A 21,630-nucleotide genomic window follows, 5' to 3' on the forward strand; every position below is an offset into this window, starting at 1 on the left:
TCTCATTATACTTCCCCTTTACCTAACTTGACGCCATTTAGATAGTAATCTGCTTTCCTGTTCTTGCCTCCAAAGTGGATAACCACAACTTTATTCACATTAAATTGCATCTGCCATGCATCCGTCCACTCACCTAGCCTGTCGAAGTCACCCTGTATTCTCATAACATCCTCCTCACCTTTCACCCTGCCACCCAGCTTTGTGTCATCAGCAAATTTGCTAATATTACTTCTAATACCTTCATTTATATTATTAATGTACATTGTAAACAGCTGCAGTCCCAGCACCGAACTTTGTGGTACCCCACTGGTCACCGCCTGCCATTCCAAAAGGGACCCATTTATCACTACTCTTTGCTTCCGGTCAGCCAACTAATTTTCAATCCAAGTCAGTATTTTGCCCCCAATACCATGTGTCCTAATTTTGCTCACTAATCTCCGATGTGGGACCTTATCAAAAGCTTTCTGAAAGTCCAGGTACACTACGTCCATCTTCATAGTTACATCCTCAAAAAATTCCAGAAGATTAGCCAAGCACGATTTCCCCCTCATAAATCCATACTGACTCTGAGCTTTCATGTTACTGCTATCCAGATGAGTCATAATTTCATCTTTTATAATTGACTCCAGCATCTTTCCCACCACTGATGTCAGGCTAACCGGTCTATAATTCCTTGTTTTCTCTCTCCCTCCTTTCTTGAAAAGTGGGACAACATTAGCCACCCTCCAATCCGCAGGAACTGATCATGAATCTATAGAACATTGAAAAATGATTACCATTGCATCCACAATTTCTAGAGCCACCTCCTTAAGTACCCTGGGATGCAGACCATCAGGTCCCAGGGACTTATCAGCCTTCAGACCTAACAGTCTGTCCAATACCATTTCCTGCCTAATATAAATTCCCTTCAGTTCATCCATTACCTGAGGTCCTTCAGCCACTATTACATCTGGGAGATTGCTTGTGTCTTCTCCAGTGAAGACAGATCCAAAGTACCTATTCAACTGTTCTGCCATTTCCTGTTCCCCATAATAAATTCACCTGTTCATGTCTTCAAGGGCTCAATTTTAGTCTTAATCAATTTTTTTTCTTTTCACATACCTAAAAAGCTTTTACTATCCTCCTTTATATTTTTGGCCAGTTTGCCTTGGTACCTCAATTTTTTTTATTCTCCACTTATTGCCTTTTTAGTTATCCTCTGTTGCTCTTTAAAAGTTTCCCAGTCCTCTGGCTTCCGACTCATCATTATTAATGTTATACTTCTCTTAAACCTTTATACAGTCCTTAACTTCCCTTGTCAGCCATGGCTGCCCCTGCTTCTCCTTAGGATCTTTCTTCCTCTTTGGAATGAACTGACCCTGCAACTTCTGCATTAAATCCGGAAATACCTGCCATTGTTGTTTCACTGCCATCCCTGCTAGGGTATTGAACCATTGAACTTTGGCCAGCTCCTCCCTATAGCTTCATAGTTCCCTTTGTTTAACTGCAGTACTGACACTTCCAATTCTCCTTTCTCCCTCTCAAATTGCAGATTAAAACTTATCATATTATGGTCACTACCTCCTAATGGCTCCTTTACTGTGAGGTCCCTGATCAAATCAGGTTCGTTACACAACACCAGATCCAGAATTGCCTTCTCCCTGGTAGGCTCCAGTACAAGCTGTTCTAAGAATCCATCTCTGATCACTTGCCTAATTTTATAGCTGCTTATAGACGTTCTTGTTTAAATGACTCTCATTCAAACTACATTATGTTACATTAGGCTAACGATAGTAGCTGGTTTCATTCCTGGACCTGTTAATATATTAATGATTAAAGTTCACATTTCCATATGTATGTTAGTAATTCATTTCCTTTGATTGAATTTTCTTTGATGGATTTTTTTCTTTCTAAGTTATTTTAACCGAAAGACTTTAACCAAGTGAAATTCAGTTTTTATAAACCACTTAAATAATCTGAAAGATTTTATTCTAGCGTATAAGCCTTTATGCAGAAGGACAAAGAATGTTAATATCTATACAAAATACTTTGGAATAAGTTTTATTATTTTCATCAATGTGAATACTCACTTTTATACTATGTATTTCAGATTTCAATTCTTGACAGGTACACTTGTAAATTAAAAACTCATACTTTTTAATTGCTATTCCTTTCCACTTTATTGAGAACTAATGAGGTATTGCATCCTTTGCTCACAAAAAAAGGTTATTACCCTAGAATAAGAAATACAATTTTTAAAAATTACTTTAGCAAACCCCTCATATGTAATCCTGAAAAAAAAACAAAATTCTGCTTTTTGGCATAGGAGCTCTTAGTGGACAGCGGGGCATTGGGGTTTCATGGCAAACTGAATAAATTACATGTGCTTCAGCAAGTATTCAAAAAATGAAATTAATACTATTACTATTTGCTTGGAAATATATAACTTGAGTATTGCTGATACACAATATCAGCATGATGTTGGAGTTCTTCATTTTGCACTCATGAAGACAGAATAACAAGAATACATCATCCCAAAGGGAATAATAATTTATACTGTATGAAAGCGGGGGCTGATTGATTAGCAAATTAATTCTGATTGGTAGAGGCATTGTCATCAAGAATGTTCCAGGGAAGTTAGCTGCCAAACTTCAGTTCAAATTCAAACCAGGAAAGTTGACTCTGCTCCAAGCATTGCTGTGGGGAAAACAACAAGGGATGACTTTTTCAGTGAAAAGATGCAGTGTGTGGTTGGCAGTGTCTTGTGCTTGAATATACATGAATTCTAGAATCTGTAAGTGAGCCACAGTTGTGAACCCAATTGCTAATCTTAATTGTCAGTGTAATTCTTAGCATAATTGTAATTGTTTATCAAGTGTTGTCCAATTGTGGAATCACATCTATTGTTAAACACTATGTTGCGGTTCGCCAGCAAAGGCAGTTGAATACAGTTAATATTCTGCCTTTGCAAACAGCCACAGGGACATGCTGTTAAGTACTATTCACCAGGCTATGGGACATAAGCCCATATTTAGCAACACAGCTACACTGATAATCATATCATGTAATTCATTTGTGTGGTAAGTAGTGCGTTGTGATTGCACCATGATGTTTGTCACCATCCTTCGCCTATTCCACAATAACATGGAAGTCGTGGTAATGATAAATGGCTTCACCACTCACCTATTCCCTGTTGGGACCAGTGTCAAACAGGGCTGTGTCATTGCCCCAGCACTGTTGTCAATTTACTTTGGTGCAATGCTTCACCTCAACATCAACAAGCTCCCTGCTGAAGTAGAGCTACCTTACAGAACCTGTGGGAAATTATTCAACCTCTGCTGCCTTCAAACCAAACTCAAAGCCACCCCAACCGGTGTCATCATGCTGCAGTTCACAGTGATGCTTGTATATGTGCAGACTTTGAGGACATAATCCTGACCATCATCACATCTTTACAGAGGCATATGAGAACATGGGTCTCACCCTGAACATCCACGAGATGAAGGTCCTCCACAGACCTGGTCTGGCATTATGGCGCAACCCCAATCATCAAAAACCACAGGGAGGCCTCAAGAGAACATTGGCCACATCCACTGCCTCTTTCCTTACAGACAAAGCAGCTATTGATGAAGAGATCCAGCATCACCTCCAGTGTGCTAGTGCAGCCTTTGGCCACCCTAGGGAAAGTGTTCGAGAGCAACAGTATCAGATCTGACACCAAGCTTATGGTTTACAGAGCTGTGGTGGTTCCCGCCCTCCTGTTTGGCTCTGAGATGTGGACTACCTACAGCAGACACCTCAAAGCACTGGAACAGTGCCACCAATACTGTCTGCGCAAGTTCCTGCGAATTCGCTGGGAAGAAAAGTGCACCAACACCAGTGTCCTCGACCAGGCTACTATCCCCAGCATCGAGGCACTGACCACCCTTGATTGGCTATGATGGGCTAGGCACGTCTTCCAAGTGACCAAAACAAGGCTCCCCAAGCAGGTGCTGTGCTCCCAGCTCTGAAATGACAGCGAACATCAGATGGACAATGGAATTCCTTCAGTCATATTGAAGGCCTCACTGGTGAAAGTGTGACATTCCCATAGACACCTGGGAATCACTGACCCAAAACTATCCAAAGTGGAGGAAGAGTATCCAGGAAGGGGCCGAGAACCTCGAGACTTGCCATCGAGAAAAAATGGAAGCCAAGTGAAAGGAGCATGCTGCCACAAAATGCCCCATCCACCCATTCCCATGACCATCACCAGCCCCAAATATAAAAGAGCCTGTGGTAGCAGTATCAGACTGTACAGCCACCTATGGACTCTCCCTGAGAGTGGAAGAGAGTCATCCTCATCTGCAAGGGACCGCCAATGATGATGAGGCAGACCTGACAATTGCAGACTTAGGCCCATTCACAAGATGACATAATATATAGTGAATCGTGATCTTATCAGGATAGTCATTATCTTGCAGGATCACCTTAATACGCCCTGTTTTGGCATCAAGCCTGCATTGTGAACAAATGATTCTGGCCCTGTTTGCAAGGTTGCCAATGATGAAACTTTATTGCTGGAACAGCACAGCAGGTCAGGCAGCATCCAGGGAACAGGAGATTCGACGTTTCGGGCACAGGCCCTTCTTCAGGATTCCTGAAGAAGGGCCTGTGCCCGAAACGTCGAATCTCCTGTTCCCTGGATGCTGCCTGACCTGCTGTGCTGTTCCAGCAATAAAGTTTCAACTTTGATCTCCAGCATCTGCAGACCTCACTTTCTCCTCGAAGGTTGCCAATGAGTCAGAGCTGAAAATGTGTTGCTGGAAAAGCGCAGCAGGTCAGGCAGCATCCAGGGAACAGGAGAATCGACGTTTCGGGCATAAGCCCTTCTTCAGGAAATGAGTCAGTCAATGAGTCAGTCTTATTTTGCATGAAACATTTTGGAATCGCAATACATATCTTGAACAGTGCACTAGGAGAGATCCCATTGCAGATTTCTAAACTTGCACATTGAGGAAAGAGAGCTTGTTTGACTGCTTCATTTCCAAGGTGAATTTGAACAAATGACAGCGCGTGTTAAAATGTATATTGAAATTGTATTCTGTCCCGATGAGTGCAAGATGAAAAGCTTCAACAGCATGTCCTTTTTCTTGAGCAGTGAGCAGCAATTTAAAATTATCATGGATTTTAAAAAAAAAAGTCCTTTTGAGGACATGTCTTTGAAGAATACAATATCCCATTTAGTATGTTGCTTTCCCATGCCTTATATGGTGTCCAAAGCACTCTTTAAGCTTTTGGCTTCAGTCTAATTTTACTTTGCTCCCTAGAGAGAAAATTATTTGAATATAGTGCAGCAAGTTTGGTCTTTTGAAATCAGTGCCAGTACTTATAGACAGGTTATTTTTCTCCTCTGCTTTATGTCTTTAAAACTTATCAAACGTACGCCAAACCCTCATTTTACAATCCTAAATTCAGCATTTTTTAAAAAAATCTGGGTACAAGTCTGGCACTTTCTAATATGACAACTTTATCCAAGTTCGAAGTGTTCAGGGGAGTGGACTTGATGTTATGGATGGGATGGAAACAAGTCCAAAGGGATTTAGAATCTTTGGAATAAGTAAGTGTAGAGCTGGGAAATGACATGATTAACAACCTAGAGAAGAAAGATAAATGTAAATTGCGGGCTGAGTGTAAGATTTTTGAGAGGAGGTAATGAGAGGAGTTTAAAAGGTCAGGGGAAAATGTCTGATGAAGGAAAACTATTGATAATGTGACTGAGCATTGGACCAAAGAGAAGAAGGTATATGGTCAGATTTGGGTTGAAAGTGGGTGTTAGGATGAGTTTGAGAGCTAGAGGTACATAATTGAGAAACTGCCTAATGATGGAAAACTTAAATATCGCTAAAAGAAGGCAAAAATTCATAGCTTCTCATCTTGAACTCGTCAAAGCTAGTACACAAAACAGACATGTAAAAAGGAACACCACTGTATACATCATGAGAAGAGGGTGCCATGTTTGCCTGCAGATACAGCCAGAACAGTTAACTGTCAATTTTAATTCTCCAACGAGGCAAGTGGATTCAGATTGACCAGGGTGGTGTCAAGGGATTCAGCAGACACTGGCTGTTTTTATCACCCTTTTTTTTAATGAAAAAGGTGCAATGTATGCACAACTTTCTTTTGCCTTTATCAGACAGGGGCCTGTGTACTTGTAGCTTCTAGCATATTACTATTTCTTAAAAAGTTTTGGAAATGGAGACAAAAGGAACTCTGGTCCAGAGCATCAGCCATCACATGAACACAAATAGGCAGGTAAAGAAGTGGCCTTGTGTTTTAATGGCACTTATGTACAGTTCTCAGGATGACAGCAGACCGTGATTTGCAATGTTCAGGAAAAAGCCAATAATTGCTTGTAATAAGAATGGAATTTAACTTGAGCATTATTCCCAAGACAGCATATAAAGCACATAGAACTTGGCTTAACTTTGTAAACTGTTGAGAATTTGTCTAATACATGTAAGAAATGTGCTGAGAGTTTCAGAGGAAAAATTCCATTCTTGATTCAGATTGAGGTTTATCACGGGTCAAGTAAATTTGAACTGAGGCTGGAGCCAGGGTCAGCCATTTTAACATTAATTTGTAGAAATTTGTTCCCACAAGATATGCTTAACTCTTTGGATTGTTTTGCAGTCATTAATCATGTCATGTGCTGGAGACTGAATAAGCCGAACAGAATTCATCTTGATCAGCACATATTGTCATTCTACCCATTCAATTTTATACGTACCAACATTCAGGTCTTCTCTCTCAGATTGAATTTTGTGTAAATAAACATGCAATGCAAATACAAAATAATGTGACATCCATTAGAAGTTCTTGCCTTTTTAATTTGATTCAAAGAAAAAGTAACCAAAACTTCCAATAACAGTTGATGTGTTTCACGAGATGTAAGCTGTGACGCAGTAGTCACATAATATTTTGACATTTTAAGGAAAATTAAAATGAAAGTGCCGTGTCTACATTGAATTCAATGACTTCCAATCATTATCCATATGTTACATAATGGAGATGTTTTAATGTGTTAGGAAGTCTGCATTCTTAAGTAATCCATAGCTATGTTGCCATTGAGTGCTTACAAGAAAAATGTACTTTAAATCTCTAAAATTACTAACTTTATGTATGTACAGGCCATGGTGATTTCAGGCCTACGCCCTGAAAAGAAGCTTGGTGGGCCAGAGGTAATGTTACAGTTGTGCTGTGATTGCTAATATTTTATTTGCTCAAGCAGATCTCATCAGTGCTGAATTGTATTTTAGTTGCTCAACAACAGACATTAGTTTTTCTACTCTTACAATTCCCAAAACTAACAGGGAAGATTTCCACTGCTGCGGCTTAAGAATGCCTACTAAACAGTGCATGGCTGGTTAAAGGTTGCATGAAGAAATGGCCATATGCTTTCAAAAAAAAACTACCAAAGTGCAAGTGAACCCTGTTTTGTTACAATATTTTCACATTTTATTCTTTTTTTTCCTTTCCTCCTTGTTCCCATCACCCTTGCTGTCATTCCTTTTTAAATTCTGAAGTTTAAAGATAAAAATCCACATAGGAAAATTCCTCAAGCCCAAATCTTCACTACATTTTTTTAATTCCTTCCTCTGCCACATTGTTCCCTTCTTTATGCATACCATTTTTATTTCCAACTTAGTTTTCCATCTTGCATTGTTCATCTCTTTTTCTCTTGGTCTTCTGTCATGAAAGCAGACAAAGAAAATGCCTCTGTTAGTACAGGAAGAAGATAAGATAAAAGGAAAACAGGAAACAACAGGGACTGTATTTACACAAGAAAACAAAGAAGAAAATTCCCAAAGAGTTTCCATTCAGATTCCTGATGACAAGCCTAAAACTAAGCCTTGTCACCTTTATTCTGTTGCACTTCAGCGCCCTCGCATTCCTTTTGTAATGTCATTCCTTCTAGTGTTTGTTCTGACAATTTGGTGGCTTATCTTTGTATGATCACAAATAGGTTTTCATTTGAATCTATAATCTAAACCATGTCAGGCCTTGTTCTTTTTTTGAGCTATATTTTTAAATTCTATATTGTACTGACAAATTCCTTTTTTGAAAAAGATGAAAACCCCTGTCTAATTTATATTCCCTACTTATTACACTTAAAACTGTGTGTTCTCTGTGTTATTTAATTCTGCTATGTTGTGTACACTGCAATCCTTGGAATGATTTTCCTCTTCATTTGTAAACTCTGTATTTGAGCTGTAGCATGCTGTGCTCTTTGTATTAATAACAGTTCTAACTCTTGCCAAAACTGCTTCATATAAATCTTACTGTAGACCTCTTGGCTTAAAGGGTGTTTATCTAATTGCTGTCTCCAAAAGGTTTAAAAAATAGAGACTGCACTTTCTGAATTTATGTCAAACTTAGAATACTTAAGGGAGCTATCCTTCTCATCACTGATGTCACAAATCCCTTTTCAATCTGTGTAACTTGTATGTATTTCGTCCTTCTGGTTTTTACATGGGTAGTTTAGTTTTATATACTATATATATTTACTTTAAAATGGTGCTATGCTATAAATAATCGAACTTCAAGTTTTATTTAATACTTAGAGAAAGATCATTTTGTTCAGCTTTAATTAAGAAAGGCAGATGAACAGCCAAATATTCTTATAATCCTGTGTATGTTTATTGCTCTGACTGCATTTAATCAAATGTCTACCAAAAAAAACCTTTATATTGCTGCTTTAGAATGCTACTAATCCTTAAATTATTTATTGGTATATTACTGTATCAGTATTATTACACTGAGAGTTCCAGTTGATGGTACAGTTTACACATAGAAAAAGTGAGATGTCAAAGTATTTATTCTAGCGAAAAGGATATTTTTGAAATGTTTTGCAGGTTGTTCCCATTATAATTGTAGGTAGATGTATCCACAGAGACAAGAATATTTATTTTGTTTCAGGAGCATTCTTTTTTACTTTTTGAATATGAAGTTATTCTAAATATAGAATATCATTTTGTTTATGAATGATTGTGCTTTTTTTTTTCTGGCCAAATACCTTGGATTCTGCTTCAAAGGTACACTAGGCATACCTAAAAATGAAATGTCAACCTGGGTGAAGCTACTGAAAAGGACGACTTGCATACCAAAAAGCATGAGTAGCAAGTGATAGAGTGAAGTGAGCCCACAAAAAAAGGATTAGATCTCAGTTCTGCAGTCTTGCCACATCCAGTCAAGAATGGTTGGGGACAATTAAACAACTTAATAGAGGAGGAAGCTCTAAAAATATCCCTATCCTCTGGTGGAAAAGTCCATCACAAGAGTGCAAAAGATAAGGCAGAAGCATTCACAGTAATCTTTAGCTAGAAGCTCCAAATTGATCCATCTCAACCTCCTCCAGTAGTCCCGAGTATTACAGATACCAGGCTTTAGACAGTTCGATGCCCTCTATGTGATATCAAGAAATGGTTAGAGACAATGGACACTGCGAAGGCCCTGAAAACATTCTGGCAATCATTCTGAAGGCTTATGCTCTGGAATTGCCACTCCCCTTGCCAAGCTCTTCCAGTACAGTTAAAGCACTGGCATCTACCCAACAATGTGGAGACTTGCTCAGGTTTATTCTCAAACATCAGTAAAGTGATGGAAGGTGTCATCAGTAGTGCTATCAAGCAGCACCTGCTCAACAATAACTACTCAATGACACCCAGTTTAGGTTCTACCAGGCCCACTCAGTTTCTAACCCTCATTACAACCTTGGTCCAAACATGGATAAAGGAGTTGAATTCAAGAGGTGAGGTGTAAGTGATAGCCCTTACGTCAAGGCTGCATTTGATGGAGTAGCACCCAGGAGCCCCAGCAAAATTGGAATCAGTGGGTATGGGGCAAACTCTCTCCTGTTTGGAGTCAAACGCAAATAACCTTCCAGAAATGTTAGAGGACAGAGGGTCCAGCATGAAGGAGGAACTGTAGGTAATCCTTATTAGTTAGGAAATGATATTGGGGCAATTAATGGGATTAAAAGCTGGTAAGTCCTCAGAGCCTGATGCTCTGCATCCAAGAATACTTGAGTAAGTGGCCCTAGAAATAGTGGGCACCATGGTGATCATTTTCCAGTATTCTATAGACTCTGGAAGAGTTCCAGTGGTCTGGAGAGTAGCTAATGTAACCCCTCTTTTTAAAAACGATGGAAGAGAAAACACTGGGAATTATAGGCCAGTTAGCCTGGTGTTGGTGGTGGGGAAAATGCTGGAATAATTGAGGATGTAATAACTGAGCATTTGGTAAGCAGTGACAGGATCGGTCCATGTCAGCATGGATTCACTTAAGGGAAATCATGCTTTACAAATCTTATGGAATTTTTTTGAAGATGTGACCAGTAGAGTAGACAGGGGTGCATCAGTGGATGTTGTGTATCTGGACTTTCAAAAGGCTTTTGACAAAGTCCCATGTAAAAGACTATATAATAAGCAAAATTAAAGTTCATGATATTGGAGGTATTGTATTGATATGGATAGACAACCGGTTGGCAGACAGGAAGCAGAGTTGGAATAAACAGGTCCTTTTCAGACTGGCAGGTAGTGATGAATGGGTAATACTGGGTCCCCAGCTGGTTCACAATATAATTAACGATTTGGACAAAGGAATTGAATGCAATATCTCCAAGTTTGTAAACGACACTAAGCTGGACGACAGTGTGTGCTGTGAGGATGCTAAGAGGTTGCATGGTGACTTGGATAGACTGGCTGAGTGGGCAGATATTTGGCAAGTGCAATATAATGTGGATAAATGTAGGTTATGCACTTCAGTGGCAGGAAAACAAAATCTGAATCTGAATGGTGGCAGTTTAGGAAAAGATGAGGTGCATTGAGATCTGGGTGTCATAGTTGAACAGTCACTGAAGGTTGGCATGCATGTGCAGCAGGTGGTGAAGAAAGCTAATGGCATACTAATGGCCTTCATACTAAGAAGATTTGAGTAGGGATGTCTTCCTGCAGTTGTACAGGGTCTTGGTGAGGCCACACCTTGAGTATTGTGCACAATTTTGGTCTCCTAGTCTGAGGAAGGACATTTTGCTGTTGAGGGAGTCCAGCAAAGGTTCACCAGACTGATTCCCAGGTTGGTAGGACTGACATATGAAGAAAGGTACTCACTTGAATTTAGAAGAATGAGGGGGAATGTCCAAAGAAACATATAAAATTCTGATGGGTCTGCACAAGCTAGATGAGAGAAGTACGTTCCTGACATTGGGGGAATCAGAACTAGTGGTAACAATCTAAGAATAAGGGATAAGCTATTCAGGATTGAGATGAGGAAGAATTTTTTTTGATAATATTCCCGAGAAGACCCTTGGGTTTTACCACATCAAATATGTGTAACTGCAAATTGCTTAGTGACTGAGAGGGTTGCTTGACTGATAGTAATTAGATGGGGTGGTTGATTGCTGAGTATTTGAGGGAAGAAGGTGAAAGATGGATAATGATTGTGTGTAGGATGCATGATATTGTAGGTGGGCAGTTTTCATTTTCCAGAATATTTCTACTTGGCTATATTCATGATTGTGAGTTTTGAGAGGTGGTGAATTAGAAGTTTACATCTGATAGATAAAGTTAAAAATCACACAACACCAGATTATAGTCCAACAGGTTTAATTGGAAGCACACTAGCTTTCGGAGTGACGCTCCTTCATCAGGTGATTGTGGAGGGCTCGATCGTAACACAGAATTTATAGCAAAAATTTGCAGTGTGATGTAACTGAAATTATACATTGAAGAATTGATTGTCTGTTAAGCCTTTCATCTGTTAGAATACAGTGATAGTTTCACTTCTTTCATGTGTAAATCACAAAACCCTTTTTTTTAAAAGTTGCATTCTCGGGTTAGCTGTTAACAATGGTGATAGCTAGACAATGTGTTGAAGGTGTTAGCCCCCTGTGTTCTCTGTCTATGACCTGATGTTTAGATTGATTCCAATCTAAAAAGTGAAATAACAGAGTTTTACATAAATTCATGCAGTTTTTGAGCTCAGAGTTCGACATGAATCTATGTGGTTTTTGAGCAAAGTGCAATGTAACTTTGTACCAAAAAAATTCACCACACACAATATATATGTGTGCATGTGGGTCTTTGTCTGTCTGTGTGTGTGTCTGTCTGGGGTGGGGGTTGTGAGTGTGAGAAAGTGTGTGTGTGTGTGTGTCTGTCTGTGTGTGTAGTGAGTGCAGAGTGTCTTAAGTCTGTGAGGGGGTGCATGTGTGGGAGTCTGTGTGTCTATAAGGGTGTGTGTGGGTGTCTGTGTGCCCGTCTGTGTGTATCTATGTCCGTGTGTGTGTGTATAGTGCAATGGTGATCACATATAATGTGACATGAACCCAAGGTCCCGGTTGAGGCCCTCCCTATGGGTACCGAACTTAGCTATCAGCCTCTGCTCAGCCACTTTCCTCTGCTGCCTGTCCCGAAGTCCACCTTGGAGGATGGTCACCCGAAGGTCAGAGGCTGAATGTCCTGGACCACTGAAGTGTTCCCCAGCTGGGAGGGAACCCTCCTGTCTGTTGATTGTTGTGCGGTGGCCATTCATCCGTTGTCGTAGCCTTTGCTCAGTTTCCCCAATGTACCATACCTCTGGGCATCCCTGCCTGCAACGTATAAGATAGACAATGTTGGCTGAGTCACATGAGTACCTGCCATGTACACGGTGGGAGGTGTTCCCACGCGTAATAGTGGTATCTATGTCCACAATCTGACACGTTTTGCAGCGTCCACCATGACAGGGTTGTATGGAGTTGTCCTGAGAGCTGCCCAGCTCTCTCAATCTAAACATCAGGTCATAGACAGAGAACACAGGGGGCCAACACCTTTAACATATTGTCTAGCTATCACCATTGTTAACAGCTAACCCGAGAATGCATCTTTTTTAAAAAAAAAGAGTTTTGTGATTTACACATGAAAGAAGTGAAACTATCACTGTATTCTAACAGATGAAAGGCTTAACAGACAATCAATTCTTCAATGTATAATTTCAGATACATCACACTGCAAATTTTTGCTATAAATTCTGTGTTACAATCGAGCCCTCCACAATCACCTGATGAAGGAGCGTCACTCCGAAAGCTAGTGTGCTTCCAATTAAACCTGTTGGACTATAACCTGGTGTTGTGTGATTTTTAACTTTGTACACCCCAGTCCAACACCGGCATCTCCAAATCTGATAGATTTCCTTTTATTCATCTCTGTGATATAACAAAAGAGCAAACGAACTGTCAATTTAGGACCCTCAGTAAGAATTTAAATTTAGTCAAGATCTCTTCTGCAAACCAAAATAAATAATAAGCTTCAAACATATAATGCTGTTAATTGAATATGACTACTATTGTAAATTATGTCCCTCCTTTACTAAACTGTATTGCATGTATTTTTTGCATGGTCCCCAAGAAAATGCTGGATTAATTTTATTAACACACTTGGTATTGAAAGATGTAGATTTAAACAAGCCATTTTTAGCCTAACTCGGCCTTTATTTTTATTCCCTCACAGAATGTGACCCTAACTGGCTATACCAGCATTTATTGCCCTAATTTCCCTTCTAAAATGCCATGCTCCATTTGGTGTTGGCAAGCCCACAGTGCTGTTAGGAAAGGGGTTCCAATGACCCAGTGATAATGACAAAGACTGTGTTATAGTTCCAAATCAAGATGGTGTGTGGCTTGCAGATAGTGGTGTTCCCATTGCATCCACTGCTCTTGTCCTTCTTGGTCGCAGTGAGACATTAAAGTTTTCATTTGCTGTGCTGACCTGGAAGAAGTTGAGTGGCTTGGGGACAGGGTGGGATGTCAATGTAAATTCACTTACATTCTGCCTGTAGTACATTGTCATCCCTTGCCATTCAGAGCCATTTGCATCATCATCACCACCTATTCAGAAGTCAGTTGGAACATTGCAGTTGAAATTCTGATTGCATCCTACAGTTACAAAAAAATACAATTCACACCAGATCTGGCCAGAAGGGATGATTTGCTTTGCATTGTTTCTAGAGATGATGTGATCACTGCATTGTGTTTTGAGTGGCGAGTGACTGGAGGGTTGTCTTGTGGGCATTACTAACTGTAATATAAAGAATTTGTATAAAGGAAGGACTGTTTCCTTTGTTCAGAGAGCTTCCCTGGACATGCTTTGCAAGCATGGCGAAGAGTGTTCAGGGTTTCTCCAAAGCTTGAACTGTGCTTAATACATTTTGCTTGTTCACAGAAGTTGGCATGTTGCAGTTGCATCAAGTGCGTAAGAATCTCAGAAAAAAGAACTTAACAGCAGAAGTCACAGATTTGGAAGATGCTGTTGAGGGAGCCTTAGTCAGTTGCTGCAGTGGATTTTGTAAATGGTATGCACTGCTGCCAGTGTGCATTGTTGGTAGAGGGAGGGAATTCTTAAAATGGTGAATTAGGTGTCAATTAAGCAGGATATCTTGTCTTGGATGGCGTTGAGTTTCTTGAGTATTGTTGGAACTGTAGTCATCCAGACAAATGGACAGCATTCAAACATATGTCTGACTTGTGCTTTGTGGATGGTGGATAGGCATTAGGGAATTAGGAAGTAAGCAGAATTCCTAGCTTCTGACCCGTACATGTAGTCATTATTTAATATGGCTGGTCCTGTTCAGTTCTTAGTCAATGGTAACCCCCATAATGTTGACAGTGTTGATATTGACCCAGAGTACATTTTGCTCAAAAACAAGTATGAACCTTAAAGGAGCATGCTGTTAACTGGATGCAGTTATATAGGGTGCTCTGGAATGTGTGCTTTTTATTTCTAGTCATGAATTTTCTATGTGTTCAAAATGATGTAGACATTTACCCTTTAGAAAGGAAGAGACCAGGACATGGGTAGAGTGCAAGATGTAGGACACATAAAGGCTGATTCAAGTTTTTCATTCATTCATGAGTCATAGGCATCATTGGCTGGGTCGGCATTTATTTCCTATCCCAGTTGCCCTTGAGAAGATGGTGGTGAGCTGCCTTCTTGAACAGTTGCAGTCCATGTGCTGGAGGCACAAGCCAATGTTATCAGGGAGGGGATATAAGATGAAAAGTTGGTTCAAATGTATTTTAAGAAAGTGATTGGGGAAATTGCTCTTTATTCATAAAGAAAAAATAGTTACACACTATTTTAGCCTATTCAGTCATACCTCGTGCAGAATACTTCAAACTATAACTTGTAACTAACCCCTCTGTAACAAGTTATACTTTATGAGGTCATACTAACTGCAAAAAAGAATTAATGTCTTACTTTAGTTTGACTGTCTCAATTTGCTGTGATACTGAATTCACCAGCTTTTATTCTGTTGTTTGTTTAGTATAAATAAGATTCTTTTGAAGAAGGGTAGATTTGCAGAAAAATTTAGTGGATTTCCCTGCTCAACATATCTGTAGGTAGACCGGAAGAAAATCAACATTTTATGCAATAGCTGCTGTAATTAGAAGGGCTTTGGCATTATGTAGGTTTTTTTTTAATGTTGGAAATTGTTCAACAAATATAGTTGTGCTCCAGATTAAGTTGCCAATTAAGTTACCATATGTTCAAAAACTGAGTTCGAATATAAGAGTGTAAGAGCTGGAGACAGTATTGCTGAAGTACGAGCAAACAAAATATCAGGATGCAATGCGCAAGCACAGTGCGCTGGTCATTTCTTATTACAGAAATATCTACCAAAGTTGCTTAATATTAGAAGTATTCTTTGCAAGACGGTGGATCAAATCATGTTATTTATTACATTGAGATTCCTGGGTAGTTGATTTTCAAAGCTAATATAGCACAGTCAATTAAATAACTTAGGAGTAATGAACCACTGAGCTGCCAAACTTGAGATATTTTTGTAAAACAAAGAACTGTGGAAGTCGGAAACAAAAACATAAATTGCTGAGGAAACGCAACAGATCTGGTGGCATCAGAGAGAGAAATCAAAGAAATTGTTTTGGATCTAGTGACCGTTCTTCTGAACTAGTAGTAGCTAGGAATAGGCAGTAGATATGGTGACGACGGAGGTTGGCTTTGGCGGGGTAAACAAGTAAATGAGAAATGGAGATGGAGCTCAGAGAGAGAGGAAAACAGTTAGGCAGACAACGGAATGGATAATGGTAAGCCAAGGAGAAAGGTTCCTGTTTAGCAGCTTTTCTAAGTTGGTGGCAATTCAAAGCCAACCAATTTTTACCCACTCATAGTCCCATTAGCAGCTTTTTTTCTCCCTGGGTTCTCATTATCCATCCCTTTGTCTGTCTTTCTGTCCATCTGGGTTCCTCTCCATCTATCACTTCTTTAACACCCCCATCCACTGACTTCAGCATTTATGCCACATGTTCTAGTTACTATTAGTTCTGAGGAAGAGAAGCTAGACCCAAAACTTCAACTTTGCTTTCTCTCCATTGATGCTGCCAAACCTGCTGAGTTTCTCCAGCAGTTTCTGTCTGATATTTTAGACTCTTCAAGTTCTGAATTTCTTTGTTGACTTGCAGAATGTAACTGACGTACAGCATCTATAAAATGTGTTCCATAATCTATAAGGCTGAATAAGTTGTAAAAATCATTCAACCTATTTGTCTATATCAGTATTTGTGGGACAAATTGTCAAATGTCAGAGTACGATTAGCTAGTGAGTGTTACTATGATAGTGAAAGGAATAAAAAAATTGTCATTAGGTTCGTATTCCAGACAATAAAATAAATAATGTGAAAAGACTCTTAACATGAGACCATGTTATAACCTAAATATAAATGTTTTCCTTGATTCTTTTGAGATGTGGATGTTGCTAGTTGAACTAACATTTGATACCTATCCCTATTTGGTCTTGACCTGAATGAAATGGCCAAGCAAGCCAAATTGAAAGTCAACTATATTGTTTGGGTCTGGAGTTAAATTTAGGCCAGACCAGAAAGTTGGCAAATTCCTTTTCCCTAAAAGACAGTAGTGCACCAGATGGATGTTTACAATACTTAATGATAATCATTAGAGTCTCCATTATTAAAGCTAGCTTTATAGTCCAGATTTATTGTTTGAATGTAAAGCTACCATGGTGGAATTTGAATCCATGCTCCTAAAACATTAGGCTGGGCCTCTAAAGTTTATCCCTGGAAGGGAGAACAGCACAAATCTCTGTGAAAAACTTGCATGAGTATTCCTTGTAAGTGTCTTCATCCCTCGTTTACCCCTCACCCTACTAGTTTTCAACATTAACAAATAGGTGTTTCAATGATGGCAGATTCAGCAATCCAGCATTCATTGAATTTATAGATCCTGGAATATAGATTGCACTAAGGATGTTTGAGAGGGGGTTAGTACTGCAGAGCAGGATGCATATATATAATAACTGAAGTTATGTCTAGAAGGAAAATGCTAGGGGCCTGAGGAGAAGAGAGAAAATAGTTTATGATGATCTCTATTTTGCGGTAATAAAAGTGAGTTAGTCAGCAAAGTATATATTTTGTGACTTGGTTGTTAAGAGAACACTTATAGTAATTTATTTCCAGATAAAAGTTTAGCAATTTGCATTTGCTTTTAATTTTAAATATTTAGACTGATTCTCATAATGGTCAAGAGGCTTATCCAGAATTTGAAAGTTAAAATATACCTGAGACTGCCTAACATCACAAGATGTACTATCAGGACACTTAACAACTCCTGTTTTCTCAAAACTTTATTTTCCTCTTCCAATAATCATTAAGAAATAATCAGTTTATGACTTTGATTTGTGTTTGAGCCTTTTACTTGTATCCTGTTGATTCCAGATAACAGTATATAAATAATTTGCAAAGATATTATCTTGATTTATAGATGCGGAATGGTACTATGGAATTTCCATATCAAATATTTTTTAGATAAGCAGATTTCCAGACCCAACTACATTAATTTAGAATAAATTTGCAATATGTTTTATCTTTCAGAATGAGACAGTACACAAATAAACCCTTTCAGTGGAGCTTTGTATGTGCCTGGGTTTCTCTTGTACATATGTAAGAAAAATAAACATGTGAAAACCCGATTGCAGCCTTATTGTTTTCTTTTGAACTGTGCTGATAGTAAACAAAGCTTAAAAAGTGTATTGATTTATTTTACACAGTTGACTGTTACCAAGTCAGTATGGTGTAATCATGCACTGTTAGGGTCATTTATGAAAAATAAGTAAAACCAGTATACCGCAGGAATAAGTTAAATTAAACAGATTATTCCAATGACCACTTAAATCTTCAGGGAAAACTTTCTTAAACAAGTTACTTTGCCCAAGATTGAATGATAATATGTAACTTTTTTATGTTTTTAATTGTGAAGGAGAAAGTAGTAAAATTAGTGCTTTCTTTTGCACATGGACATTTTTATTTCTATTGAATCTTTCATAGTCATCATTTCACCCTGAAACTTTATCTGGATTATTTACATCAACAGATTTTCTCTGAAAGTTTAGGAGGCCAATGGAATCAATTAATTAGTGAAACAAATTTACAGTAGATTGGAAACATTGGATATAAAGTGGAGTAGTCTAGACATTAAGCTTATAAGTGAACTGTAAAGTTTAAAATAAATGTTAAATATTGCTGTATGTTCTTTGAACAGTTTATTGTATGAATTTTCTACATTAGCTTCAGTTGTTTGGCAGTAACTCAGAAACAAGCTGGGAAAAGGATGGCAGAGTGGCATCCTATATGTTTGTTGAGATGGTTGGGGGGTGTTGGGTTAGTGTGGTTTGTTCAAACCTTAAAATCAATTTGATAATTAGACTGTAGTGCGCAGTCTAGTTGATGCCTCAATGAGAGAGCATTCTGTAGAAATATAGATGCCTGTTTTTAATATAGAAATGTCTTAGTGACCACAGTTTAATCATAATGACTAAAGAGTATTTTATGTTAAATCAATTGTAAATACATATAGGCAGATGATAATACACCAACTTAAATCTGGAAGAAAATAATGTGTATTTCCACTAGTCTGTAAATGATCAAATTTTATTAACTGTTCAATCATAATTTTTGAACAGCTGTAAACTATTGTGCAGTTAATGTTCTGATCTGAGAGTTCAGACATTCCACTCTTTCTCACTATTATATACTTGTTTTCAATAAAGAAGTTGCTCTAGAGTGCAAAGTGACACAAACAGGTAGTACTTGCAATACAGAGAAATGACATTGTGAGAATAAAAGGTACACATTTTGAAAGTGAAAAATGTTATTTACCAAAAATCCTAAATGGTTGTACTTCGCTATATTTAAAATCATTTTAATGATCATTTGTTGTAATGCAAACATCAGTCTGTTGAAATGTTAGACTATTGGGTAGAGTTAATTCTTGTTATTTAAGACAGCCTCTTATGGAAAAATAAAAACATAGTAAATAAAGCTAAGCATTTGGATTGGAGTTCTATTAAAATCAATTGGAGCTTTCTCCCTTGAAATAGATAAAACTAATCTTTATGATAAGTATTTCCTAAATCTTAATTGAATCTTTGAATTATTATTTTATAAGTTACTTGATTTCAGTCTCTAAAGAAGACTTTTGTAATGCTAGTAATCCAAAAGAGAAAGTGAGGATTGCAGATGCCCAAGAGTCACAGTCGAAAAGTGGGGCGCTGGAAAAGCACAGCAGGTCAGGCAGCATCCGAAGAGCAGGAGAGTCGACATTTTGGGCATAAGCCCTTCATCAGGAATGGTTGAGATTGTTGGAGTTAGTTTGATTTGTTCACACCTTAAAATCAAATTGATGATTAGACTTAAGTGTGCAGTCTACTTGATGTCTCGTGAGAAAGAGTATCCTGTAGAAATGTGAAGGCTTGTTGTTAAGATAGAAATTTCTTAGAGTGACCACAGTTTAATCATAATGACTGAAGCATATTTTATATTAAATCAATTATAAATACATATAGGTGGCGATAGCACACCAACTTAAATCTGGAAGAAAACAATGTGCAGTTCCACTAGTCAAATAGTCTATAAATGATCAATTTTTACTGACTGTTCAACCAGAATTCCTGATGAAGGACTTATGCCTGAAATGTTGACTCTCCTGCTCCTCGGATGCTGCCTGACCTGTTGTGCTTTTCCAGCGCCACACTTTTCGACTCCAGAGTCAAAGTGTTTGCTTCTTCTAGTATTATTAAAGATTTCTGGCCTAATTTCTCAACAAGCTATAATACAATTGGCAATGAGCCCTGTAAGAATTAAAGAGTTTTGTACAATTCTTACGTTTTATCAAACTTTTTGCTGGGCTGTATTTGATTATATGCCATATCAATGTGTTTCAATTCAGGTCAGTTCTGCCATACTTTGATTTTGCCTCTGTCAGTGCAGCTAACTAGAACATTTAAAGAACCAAAAATGTGATTTGCCCTAATCAGTCCCTGTTTACTTTGGGAGACTGAAACATTAACTTGTACCACACTCCTTCAATAAAATCTTCTGGATTTTTGTAAGTTATACACCTATTTTATAGGATGACTGTGGATCTTTTATTTTGTGGTCGTTAAATTTATGTAGCATTATTACCTGCTAACCAGATGCAATCGAAAGTTGCCTGCAGCTGAGATTGTATTCTGTATCATATGAGCTAAATGATATGTGTTGATCTTTGGTTGCACCTCAAGATTTTTGAATGGATAAAACAAAATTTCATTTATAGCCGTTTAACTCAGTCCATTCTGAAATTTGCCTTCTAATAAATAAAAATATACATTGTCTATATTTTCTGAAAATGTTTTGCAGTGAAACAATATTTGAAGCATGCCTAAGATTTTTGTAGTAGTAATTGGATTTATTACCGTGAACCAAAAATCATTATACTTCATACAGAAAAATTGCCACATATGAAAGGTCTTTCAATTTGTATATTGATTTCTAACAACCTTGGACAGGGTTGTAATTCACCTCAGCTGTCCATTATTTACAAACATAAAAATATATTTATTACTATCCATTTCTAAAAATAATATAATTGATGAGTTGTAGAGTCCATCAAAGCATACCAGTTATTTCTGTAGAGTTTTTATAACTGCCTTATCTGCTCCTAATGTTTATATTTTCTGCTGCAAAAGGATAGTTTGAACTCCATTCCTTGAAGAGATTCCAAATGAAAAATGAAGGGAGGAAAGTATTTATATGAATTTTCTGCAAATTAATGTCTGGACTAAATTACTATGGTGAATTTATACAATATGTAACAAATTAATTTTGTTTACATGCTTTCTAACTAAGTACTTTGCTGTAGCATTCCTCCTCTATACTTTCGTTATGTTCAATACCCAACAGTTGAAACTACAGTTGTTACTGGTGAGTGCTCCTAAGTGCTGTATGCAGTGCAGTTTTATATTTAATTTTTTGGCTTTGTAGCTGACACCTTGGCTGTAAAGATATAAATGAGCAGTGATTTGTTTTTGCTTTGATTGGAGATAATAGGCACAGTAACCTTGTCTTGATCTACTTAGACAGCTGTTCAAGATGTTTAAACAAAACTTGTATTTTATATGCTTGGGGCACTTATGCATAAACTTTGTGCAGAATTACTATGCAGAAAGGTTTTCTTTAGTATTGTGGATTTATGTACAAGTATGTTGTAAGCATACTGCATTTTTAACAATTTATATTGTAGTGTACTGCCTGTTTTAAAATGGTTTAGTTTGGGCAGAATGATT

General features: G+C 38.0%; 2 protein-coding genes across 22 annotated transcripts in view; one reads left to right on the forward strand and one right to left on the reverse strand.

The window, feature by feature from the left end:
- The window catches only part of LOC122563511 (protein 4.1), a 217,823-nt gene that overhangs the window by 180,810 nt on the left and 15,383 nt on the right, over window positions 1-21,630 (forward strand). For 14 of the 18 annotated variants that reach the window (XM_087976725.1, XM_043717312.2, XM_043717315.2 and 11 more), the window contains one exon: window positions 7,149-7,199. The exons of the other annotated variants lie outside the window; for them this stretch is intronic. In XM_087976725.1, coding sequence (XP_087832851.1) covers window positions 7,149-7,199 — 51 coding nt within the window. The remainder of the gene's footprint in view (window positions 1-7,148; window positions 7,200-21,630) is intronic. 18 annotated transcript variants of the gene reach the window in all.
- The window catches only part of LOC122563376 (transmembrane protein 200A-like), a 77,295-nt gene continuing 63,232 nt past the window's right edge, over window positions 7,568-21,630 (reverse strand). For 2 of the 4 annotated variants that reach the window (XM_087976732.1, XM_087976730.1), the window contains exon 3: window positions 12,505-12,607. In XM_087976732.1, the coding sequence (XP_087832858.1) occupies window positions 12,546-12,607 (62 nt within the window). In that variant the 3' untranslated portion in view covers window positions 12,505-12,545. Of the gene's footprint in view, window positions 7,708-12,496; window positions 12,608-21,630 lie in introns of those variants that run through there. The other 2 variants (XM_087976731.1, XR_015752114.1) reach the window with 2 other exon arrangements.

The sequence above is a fragment of the Chiloscyllium plagiosum genome, unplaced genomic scaffold, assembly GCF_037043375.1.
Source record: "Chiloscyllium plagiosum isolate Xiang-an unplaced genomic scaffold, Cpla_swu_hap1 HiC_scaffold_30, whole genome shotgun sequence".
In the NCBI taxonomy this organism is placed as follows: Eukaryota; Metazoa; Chordata; class Chondrichthyes; order Orectolobiformes; family Hemiscylliidae; genus Chiloscyllium; species Chiloscyllium plagiosum.